Source organism: Mastacembelus armatus, chromosome 1 (genome assembly GCF_900324485.2).
Source record: "Mastacembelus armatus chromosome 1, fMasArm1.2, whole genome shotgun sequence".
Lineage (NCBI taxonomy): Eukaryota > Metazoa > Chordata > Actinopteri > Synbranchiformes > Mastacembelidae > Mastacembelus > Mastacembelus armatus.
Window position 1 is genome coordinate 14,405,656 of NC_046633.1, and position 10,234 is coordinate 14,415,889.

General features: G+C 39.4%; 2 protein-coding genes across 5 annotated transcripts in view; both read right to left on the minus strand.

Moving 5' to 3' along the window:
• Positions 1-2,643, minus strand: part of sh3pxd2aa (SH3 and PX domains 2Aa) — a 91,916-nt gene extending 89,273 nt beyond the window's left edge. For all 4 annotated transcript variants that reach the window (XM_026304106.1, XM_026304105.1, XM_026304104.1 and 1 more), the window contains exon 1: positions 2,093-2,643. In XM_026304106.1, coding sequence (XP_026159891.1) covers positions 2,093-2,188 — 96 coding nt within the window. In that variant the 5' untranslated portion in view covers positions 2,189-2,643. The remainder of the gene's footprint in view (positions 1-2,092) is intronic.
• Positions 2,644-4,549: 1,906 nt separating this feature from the next.
• Positions 4,550-10,201, minus strand: stn1 (STN1 subunit of CST complex). Its single transcript, XM_026302968.2, has 9 exons — positions 9,559-10,201; positions 9,062-9,157; positions 8,697-8,774; positions 7,751-7,921; positions 7,314-7,425; positions 5,962-6,112; positions 5,671-5,793; positions 5,513-5,585; positions 4,550-5,035 (listed from the first exon to the last, which is right to left on the minus strand). Exons 1-9 carry the CDS (start codon positions 9,689-9,691, stop codon positions 4,878-4,880), a joined length of 1,095 nt encoding a protein of 364 aa, XP_026158753.1. The 5' UTR covers positions 9,692-10,201; the 3' UTR covers positions 4,550-4,877.
• Positions 10,202-10,234: the final 33 nt, after the last annotated feature.

Sequence of the window (10,234 nt, forward strand, 5' to 3'; positions counted from 1 at the left end):
CAGAAACCTCATAGACAGACAAGACAACTCAATGAATGTAAAAAGGTTGGATGGTATCTATTGGTGTTTCCATTTACAGTCAAAGGCCTTGAAGTGGATATATACTGGACGATATTTAACATCCTTAGTCAATTCCAAAGAGACCGACCAAACAAAAACAGAGAACAAATAACTTCAAAAGTCCTTCACACCAACTCTGAACTTGTTCAGTGAAATTGTTCTAACATGGACAGTAAGTAGGTTTGTGTTCACAGAAACAAACTAATTGGCACACAGCAAACAAGTACTCCAGTACGAGAGTACTGGCCAGTTTCAAGAGCTCCAGGCAAACTATAATTAAACTGCCATATGGAGTCTGCGGTGTGTGCTCTACTTGATGGGTACTTGAAGGCACAATGCACATCGAGTGGCAAGAACAGCTCATTTTTGCCCCCTGGGCCTTTTGTGGTGATACTTCAGATTTAGGGATCAGTTTCATTGGGGTCATCCCTTGTTAAAATATATGTACCCATAGTGCAGCATGATGCCATGTCATAGTATGATGTTTGTGGGTATATGATGAACTAAATTCAATTCACAGATGGATCACACATGGAACATTTTTATTTATATGTCTAAAATGAATAAAATATTCAAATGTCATGAAAAGCAGGTATCGTATTTCTGATGAAGGGTCACATTTGGGGAGAGCTGTATGAATTCCACCTTTCACAGGAGAATAAGTGTGCTGATTGTGTCCACATATCATTAGGCCCAAGGGCCTGCAGGGCGTAATTGCATTTGAGCAAGATTATGTTCTTTTCATGGAAGTCATTTATTATGACTTGTTTATGAGCTCAAAATAGTATGTGATCTGGGGCAATGGAGAGCAGAGCCCCAACTCACACTCTCGCTTAAAACAAGTGTGCTATTGATGAATGCCACCACAGGAGGCAAGAATAAGGAAGGTAGTAATAATCACTGAGGCCTGTCGTAGGCGTGTTGGCCGAAATGTGGAGAACTGTGACCTACATTCTTACAAAAAAAAAAAAAAGACAATCAAACAAAGTTTCATCTGAAAAGTTGACATTTGACATGTGTCAAAGATCTAGCACTAAGTCAAGAATGAACTAAATCTGTCCAGCTTTTACACCAATACAGGAAAGAAATGCTTAAAGTGCTCAAAAAAGAGAACATCCACACTAAGGCAAACTTTATTTACTGATGAAGATGTGATATGTGATACAACCAAAGGCTTAAATATACCTTGTGGTAAAATTCTTATTTTACCAACTGAACCAACTGGATAGATAGATAGATAGATAGATAGATAGATAGATAGATAGATAGATAGATAGATAGATAGATAGATAGATAGATAGATAGATAGATAGGTAAAATAATCACCTAATTACACAATAATAAACACAATTTTAGGAAACACACTTTAGACATGGTTTGAAGTGTGGTCAAGTAGTGCTGACACTGAAGATGTCTGATGACTGATCAGTGGACTAACTTTAAAAGCAGGGTTTCATGCCATATGATCTGTTGTTGAGTCTGTGAAACGTGCCAGAGGCTCTGTATATATTATTGGACGTCTTGCCGAGCAGGTTTAGTTCCACCTTAGGAACGGTTTAGCTGGCATTGCATGAACTTGATCATTAGGCGAGAATGTAATGAATTGATCATATTACCGCTGTTACAATAGCACATGGGAACACTAAAACACTGACGTCAAATCTGCTTGGTTTATGAATATTTAGACAATCAACCATCATGACCTGTTCAACAAAACAGCCTGAATTACCAGTTTACAGCGCCGATGGCTATCTGACAGAACACTATAGTGACAGCTCACTTCTGATGATGAACTAGTAATGGTTTGGACATGTTTTTGATTTCTAACCAAGCATGTTGCTGAGCATAGGTCTAGCCATAGCAACGAGCTTCGCTTGGCTGTGGTCAGCAAACGCTGCATTTAGTGAACTAAATGCAGCGTTTGCTGTCACGCTGTGGCTGCGAACAGGCCAGAGAGACCCACTGCTGACACATCTGAATGGGGCAAGGTGGGAATAAGGTGACATGGGAGAAGATGGGGCAGACAACTCACGTAGTGTTTAGACGGATTGCGCCTCTTCTCCACGTCCACGACTTTCACGTCCAGCACAGTCCGAAACTGCATCTTGACCCCGTAAAGGCTATGCATAAAAGCGATGGGAAGGCAGCTGCTGCGGTTCCGGATAAGCTATCTTGTATCACGGGAGACAAATCACGGCGTTCATCGTTGTGTCATTTAACAGTTCAGCCTGCTATTAAGAGATCGGGTCGTTCGCGGCCAGTTCCGTGGCTCAGACCTGCCTCCGTTGACGCAACAATCGTTAATCTATTAGAAACTTATCGATGGTCCCTTTAAGCCCGCGCTGATCGCTCTCGGTGAAGCTGAAGATCCGAGCACACAGCGATTCTTACGCTGCTTACAGTCACGCAGGATGTCCAGATGAACGCGGTCACCTTAAAAAAAAAAAAACAAAAAAAAAAAAACGAAAAAAGTGAGGCGCGTTCCTTTGTGTCTGCCGCGACGCCTACAAAAGGGGCATCTGCATACCTGGAGGTTACAGAGGCTGGAAGCGAGCCGGCAAATCCAGTACCAAACGGCCCCTGTGTTACAGCAGGCGCTGTGAATGTAGGCAGCGGAGTGGGATGGGCTTCACGCACGTCCTCAGGACTTCTTGGAATAAAGCACCAGAGAGAGAAAAATAACTATTTGACTTCCTCTCTACAAGATCGTGTGTTGTTGTGTGACATAATTATGAAGCTGGGTTTGTAACCAGCCCCTGGACAGTGCAGCCCGGTCTTCGTTCTGTTTAAACAGCCCATTCCTCAATTCATTCGTCCTGCTCCGGGCCCCATTACTTTTCCTCCCCCCGTTAAATATGAAATGATACATTACAGACATGGCAGCTCACGTGTTTTTTGGAAGCAAAGTGTAGGTTGTAAATTAAAACTCTTAAAGCTCTTATGGAGGATAAGAGCGGAGGTCAGGGTGGTAATGAAACTGATGGTGACAAACAAGCAGGGATCAGTTTAACAGTCCTGTCTCTGAGACTATGGATACAGATGTTTCACAGGCAACCAATCAGCAGCAGACGGATCTGCATGAAAGAGCCGCTAACAACAAAACACTGCCCCCATGTGCACACAGCAGTATACGCATGGTTCCTATTAGAGGCCAGACCTTGTCTCTTTGTCCTGTTAGTATTCAGTGCATAAAATGAAACGGTGAAAATGTCCTTCAGCTCTTCATTTAAAAAATGCTGAGGGCTATCATCTTTTACATCATTAATAAAAAGCTTGTATTTTAATGAATTTTCTATAACAATCCGGTCTGCAGAGAGGATCCAAGACCTGTATACCGGTCTATGGTCATGAAATGGGGAAGGAGCATCTCTGCATAACTCTCACACCCCTGGACACAAACTGTTCAGGCTAAGGCCCAACAGAGCACTGTACACCAGAACCACCCGGGACAGAGACAGTTTCTTCGCCCAGGCTGTCACTCTCATAAACTCCTAATGTGATAGAGTGACAGAAAACCATTGCATACATCTGTACCTTCATAGTTAAATCCCTGCACTCCTACTGCAATAGTTCACACATTGTATATATACAATGTTGTATATGTAAAAATCGTTTTTTTTCTAACCTTTTTTATGTGTTTATGTGAGAGTTTGTGAGAGCTTAGTGAACTGGAGTCAAATTCCTTGTTTGTGTGCACAAACTTGGCTAATAAAGATGATTCTGATTCTGATGAACCCCCCTAGGCTGAAATTACAGCCAGGCAGCCACCCCATGACCCTTGGCATCAAGGGGCTTGAAAGCTCCAGGGTTACTGTGTGTCAGCTGCTTTGTGATAATGAAATTCAATACAATATGTTAATAAGCAAGTCTAGGTTACCAGCTGAGTTAAGTAGGCTATTCTAGGAGCTCAGACACATAGTGGCCCCAAAGGCCCCTGGGTTTTTGGGTTTGAACTGAATTTTGGATCTTGACTAGAGATGTCTGCCTTTTATCATCACACTAAACTGGAGGACACAATTGGCTTAATGAGTTCCTACAGCTCACTAAATACCCCCAAGGGTTCACTAATCCAGGGTTAATCCAGCTCTGACAATATTAAGTGACATAATGGCCTTAAGACTGGCCATTCGTTTATTACCTGATACAGAGGCCCTCTGTCGAGAGGGTTAAATTTAACAAAATCTATTTGTAAGAACCTTATTGTTGATTCCGTTTTGTGCTTAACTATTGTATATCCCAAGACAAAAATATATGTGTTGTGTGTATATGTAATACATGTATACACATAAGTATGTAACATATTTACTACAGTATACTAGCTATTATATACTTTTATGTTTAAGCATTAAACCACACACAATAAAACACTGAGTATATGTCTCATGCATATTGCCTATGGTGGCCAATATGGTACCAGCAGTTTATCTGCAACTTACTCATCCTTAGGAAGTAAATACAGCAATACATATGCCATATATGTTTTGTCTGGTTACTTTTATTTATTTATGTAAATACACACAATGGTCAAGCAAAACAATGGATGATGACAGAACATAATTTTGTCAGTTTACTAAGTGGTTTAAAAAAAAAAAATACAAACTATCATAAATATTTTCAACACTGGACTGCAGTGGTCCTGCAGGCTTCCCTAAAGTGAATAATAAATTAGGGTAAATTAGACTAAGGTGCATGATAACACAAGCATACAAATGGAATGACTGACTCAATCATATTGTTTTCCCACATTTTCTAGCAATAGGCCATAAAACTAATAGTACACACAGTAACAGAGGACTTTCAACCTCACTGTACTTGTGTTAAAAGGCAATGTAATAATTGTCACTGGTGCTGACAATGTCACTGTTGCACTCCAGTGATTTGAGGACCAGCTCCAGTGCTGCTTTGCTCACATTGAGGCTGTACTTCTGCCTGACTGCGGACAGGATGTGCAGAATGTGGCAACCCTTCTCTGCATCTACAGGTACAGGAGGAAACAACTGTCAACACACAGGTCCTGGATGTGACCACACAAACTAAAGCTATATGGATACTTAAAAATCACTTGAAAGAGATTTGTAGTTGTTAGTTTTTCAAATTGTCCTCAAATTTAACAGAATTTCTATTTGATTTATTTTTATTTATTGTTTAAATGTTGCTGTGAGAGTAACTAAGCAATTTTGGAAGCAGAATCAGTTAGTTAGTCCTTTTGTGAATATGCAGCCCTCAAACGTAAAGCTTTTAGTCAGAGAAATGATTTAAGTATAGATGTTGAGTTGTCTTTGACAGGGAGGTAAAATAGCTTTCATTCTTGATAATTTCAACTGAATAGAAATTACTGCTGTGCTCAACACAATGCCACAAAGACCACTGTCACTCAAGATCACTGTCATAGTTGGCCGACATGAATGAAAAGATTCATACTTGATTTAGAATAAAAATTAAGTGTACTTACATTTCTCTCTTTTTGAGTCTTCCCTGATAACATCTTTTACAGCTAAGAGTAGATTTTTATCCTGTGCAGTAACCTAGTTAGGAAAGCATCAAACAACACATAAATAACCTAACCTGGAATGGGAAGAATTCTTTCAAGTTATCGCTGCTGTTTCTTACATGATACACTTCATCCTGGGACTTCACCTTGCGGTATACAATACCCTCATCCTGTAAAATTACCAGGACTTCTTTCAGAAGCTGACGTAATTGCTGACAGGTAGATGGACCTGCTACAGGCTCCTGAGCAGCAAAAGAGGGACAAAATACAAAAGAAATCAAATCTTGGTTTTATTTCTTTAGTCCATTTATTATTTTCATCTAAGAAGAACATTTTAAACAATGTCTGATGTTTTGATTTTTATTCTATCCCTCCCCTACAGATCTTCTCATATTATTATTTAGGGGTACCTGGTCTTTAGATGCTGTCTGAGTCTGGCTGGAGATGAGAGGCTGAAGGAGATCCTGAACATCATATGGTCTGAACCTGGTTACTGACCTCTGCTGAAAGAAATCCTTGAGGATATTTGTTGCCTTGCTGAGGGTACTAATGGTTGAATTGCTGTGAAACAAGCAAACACAAGGCCATAAGGGGATTTTGCTGAAGCTTTAAGCTTCACAGTAAAACATTTTAAACAAATGAACAAGTTGCTTAATGTAATTTAAAAGGAGTCACTGATTCCACAGTTTTCCTCTGGACATTTAAGGATCTTTCTGATCCTTGTTTTGGTTTGATGGCCCACAGTTTTACTGTTCTGATTCAGTCTCACTGCCCACATGGGTACGGTAAAGTAGGGGGTGGGGTAGGAGAGCAATTCCAAGGGCCCAGGACTATTCAGAGTCCACAAATATTATGGAAGTCTAGTTAGCTATGGAATGATACTCCAGGCCATTAAAGTAGTAATAAAATAATTTATAAAGAAATCAAATTTTCAATTTGTCAATCTGTGCTTATAATATTAAACTTTATAAATCCAAATAGCACTGCAATGTGTCCTTCAAATTTGAATGGTTTAGTCTAGCTGGTGTGTTACCATCTCCACCATTCCAAACACAAAACATGTTCATCAGCACCAAAGATACCCAATATGTAGACAATCATGCCCTCAACAAAACAAACATAGGGGCAATATAAAGAGAAAAGACAGAAGAGAAAGAGAAAGGAGAAGAAAGCTACTGACTGGTGAACACTGTGAAGGATTTAGCAAAAACAAGTGGTAAATTCTTCTATTGGTAGAGGTAAAAAAAAAAAAAAGCTTAAAGGAAAGTGAATACTGGACTTGCCAGAAAACATAATTATAAAATTATGAGAGTTGCTGCGCATCCGAGGTTTGTGAGTACATTAGTCACCTTTAAGGCCATAATGTTTTATGCCAGCTTGTTGTGGAGCTCTGGTGAATGCAGATTTCCATTGTTTTTTTTACATGTCAGTGTTTCTGTAATGTGCACTGAGACATCTATAGCTATTCACTATACTATATATTGTTTTCCAAATTGCATGTGACAATTCAAGCATTTTTTGAATACGGCAGATATGAAATGAGTGAACGAGTGGAAAGAATTCATTCAATGTCTGGTGTAGTCGCTATAATTAGACAAATGCATACAGTGCATAGCTGGGGCAAATAAGTGTTTCTGCTGTAAAAATTTATTCCATTCATTTTTTAAGAAAACATTTTATGGTAAACAATCGTCTCAATCCTTTTATCCTTTGTTGTAACGATTAGGACTCTTGCTGTATGTTTAAGGATGGATGTTTGTACCCTGTTGCACTGGGCTGCAGCTGGAATGTTTTGTCATAGCATTCTCTGTAGAGCTGAGGAATCTCCATCATCCATGCTATCTGGACCGCCATCACTGGGTCATTCACTTTATCTGGAACCACACCCACATACACACATACATGACAAATGGCCAGGAGATAGAGATAGCATGAACCCCAAAATAAAAAAAGTGCTGTAGGTGTTGTATATGGGTGTGTGACAAAGATGTGGGGAATCATGAAACAAGACTTCAGTACAAGGATAAAAAATGTCCTTGCTGAGAACATGAAGAGTGTGTGGGTGTGAGAGCAAGTACATGCCCCTGTTTGAGGATTTGTGAGCTAACAGCCTTCAGCTGTACATCTTACTTTACTTCTTTAAACAGTAAAAAAAGATAATTTTGTAGATAGAGCAGGAAGACAGCCCTCTGCACTCACAGAAGGTGGAGGCCATGATTTCTCTCTCTTGTCTTGATGTCTTCAGCAGCCCTCTGACTCGGAGCAACTCTCCAATCTCCAGGTGGCAGCGGCTCTGCTGGGCTTGTCTAAGTTTCTTCAGCTCAGCAACTGGATTGAAACCTCCTTGAGGCACAGCAAGGTGTTCACTTGCTGAAGATGATAAATGATATTCATAATAATACAATTATGAAGCAACTTTGTGCCCAGCACAAAACAGCAAAATCAGTTGATGATTAAGTAATTTAAACAAAAATCAAAATATCCAGATATTTTTAACTGAGGACAAAAAGAAAAAAGAATTAAAAAGAGAGTGTATACTGGGCTTAATGATCACCTCTTTCTCTGTCTTTGCTCGACATTTGAATAAGCAATTGTTTGCTAACAAATTCACCATAACTTCAAAGGATCCACAAATGTCAATGTTTTTTCAGTTCCTTACATTGCCCTCAAGTGGCCAAAAATCAGGTACTACAGCTTTAATGAAATGCAGGGATTGGTTGGTAAAAGAGCCAATTCAAAGAGACAAAAAGAACCTCATAATGTTTAGTACCAGGAAAACAACATGTCTTCTGGGTACCTCTTGCTGTAGATGCTTGAAAAATACGCCTAGGGACTCCAACAAAAGTTTTAAAGAAAACCCATCTAATCACAGTTAATGACACCAACATGATGTGCACCTGTTCTCTACATAAGAGATTTAGTTACAAGGATTCCATAATATATCATGTGGTGACTGCTACACAGTGCTATGGTAAATTAGCAGCAAGCATCAAGATAGAACTCAGACTGACTAGTATCAGCAGACATTATTTTTTATATTTCTGTAAATCAATTTGAAAGAAATGACAAACTGTGCACTTCTTCTTCTTCTGGTGTGCAATACAGAGCTTAACATACAGTGAAATTAAAAAACGTACTCACTCACATTTACCAAGACCTTCATCCTCTTTCAGCAGGGCACTTTTCCAACACATGCAGTTTATAACGCCAGTACCATCATCGACTGTCAACAGGAGGAAGGACAATCAAAATCAGGCAAAGACTGTTCTGTTTTTGAGCTTAGTAAGTCTAAGCCATTTTTTTATTTTTATACCTTTACACAACAGGAGATTGTGTGTCTCAAAATGTGAACAAAAACTGGGACATTGTCAAGGATGGAGACTTGCTGAATTCTTAATTAGCTGAAAACTATTTATTGTTTACATCAACACAGACACAGAGTTACAAAGTGGAGCTGAACCATCAGCAAACACAACAGTTGTATTTCACAGAGAGTTACTGTAAGATTACCTCCATAACAAAAGAAGTCTTCTCTTTCTCTCTTGTAAACTACTGTCCCAAGTACATCAACTTTGTAGACTGGATGCGAGTTGTAGAAGTAAATACCTTTGAGGCAAGAACACACGACGAAAAATAAGACACCGCGATCAAATTCATTCTAACCTCTTTTTACTCAAAGCAGTAACATACAACTAAATAAGTTAAACAAAAAACAGATATATAAGACATGCCACATAAAAACAAACGAACGTCGAATAAGGTTGACCATGAGCCTGCGAAAACACTGGCTAAACAACCAGCTGACTAGTTAAACATCAAATTTTCAATAAATCTAACGTTAAGTAAACAATATTAGCTTGTTGCTATTTTTTCAATGTAGCTTGTTGCTAAATTAGTTGTTAAATTAGCCACACTGTTATTGTTGTTGCTATGTGTTGAGCTAAAGCTCCGAGCAAACATCGCCAAGCAAACAAGTGAATGAAACTGGTGTTTATAGGTGCTACTACCTGGAACTTGTATGGACTCTGTCATCTGCAGGATGTCTTTGACATACAGCCTGGCGAAGGCAGAAAACATCGGGTCAAGTCCCCACAGCATGGAGGAAGGCTCATCCGCTGGATCCATCGCAGCTGTCTGCATTTCATCATGAAAGCAAATGCAACTTATCTACCCTAGTCTTTGGTTTTTCCAGGCACACACTCTCTAGCAAGAAGGTAAGCTAGTTGCAGTAACATTAACATTAGCGTTAGTAGGGGGAGTCTGGTATGTCACGTGACGTATTGTGAAATCATATTAAAGAGTGGGTGTTTGTGATGTTTAAGTTGACTGTGATTTGTATGTAAATACTAAGAAGGGTAACGTTACAAAATAGCATTGAAATATGTATATGTAAAAAAGTTATACTGGAATTGTATCGTGTACGGCGCGTCGATGGTTCGCAATGCTACGTGGGATATGTAGTTTTAGAGACTAAGAAATCAGACTTCGATTTATTTGGACTGTGGTAGGCGCTGAACGCAATAACATATTAACGAGCATATAGTATACAGCAGAGTGATTATTTTCCTTGAAGAAACTTTGCTGCAGTAGCGTGGTGAATATTTGAAGCACCGCGCACATGAGTTGAGTTTGGTCTCCTCTACAGATGAGGGCAGCAGAACACCGACATTACACCGTCAACTG

Coding starts and splice junctions, on each gene's coding strand:
- stn1 (XM_026302968.2), bottom strand. CDS start 9,691: ATGCAGACAGCTGCGATGGATCCAGCGGATGAGCCTTCCTCCATGCTG. Junction 8,775..9,061: donor AGACTTCTTTTGTTATGGAG/GTAATCTTACAG, acceptor TCCTGTTGACAG/TCGATGATGGTACTGGCGTT. Junction 7,922..8,696: donor GGATGAAGGTCTTGGTAAAT/GTGAGTGAGTAC, acceptor TATCATCTTCAG/CAAGTGAACACCTTGCTGTG.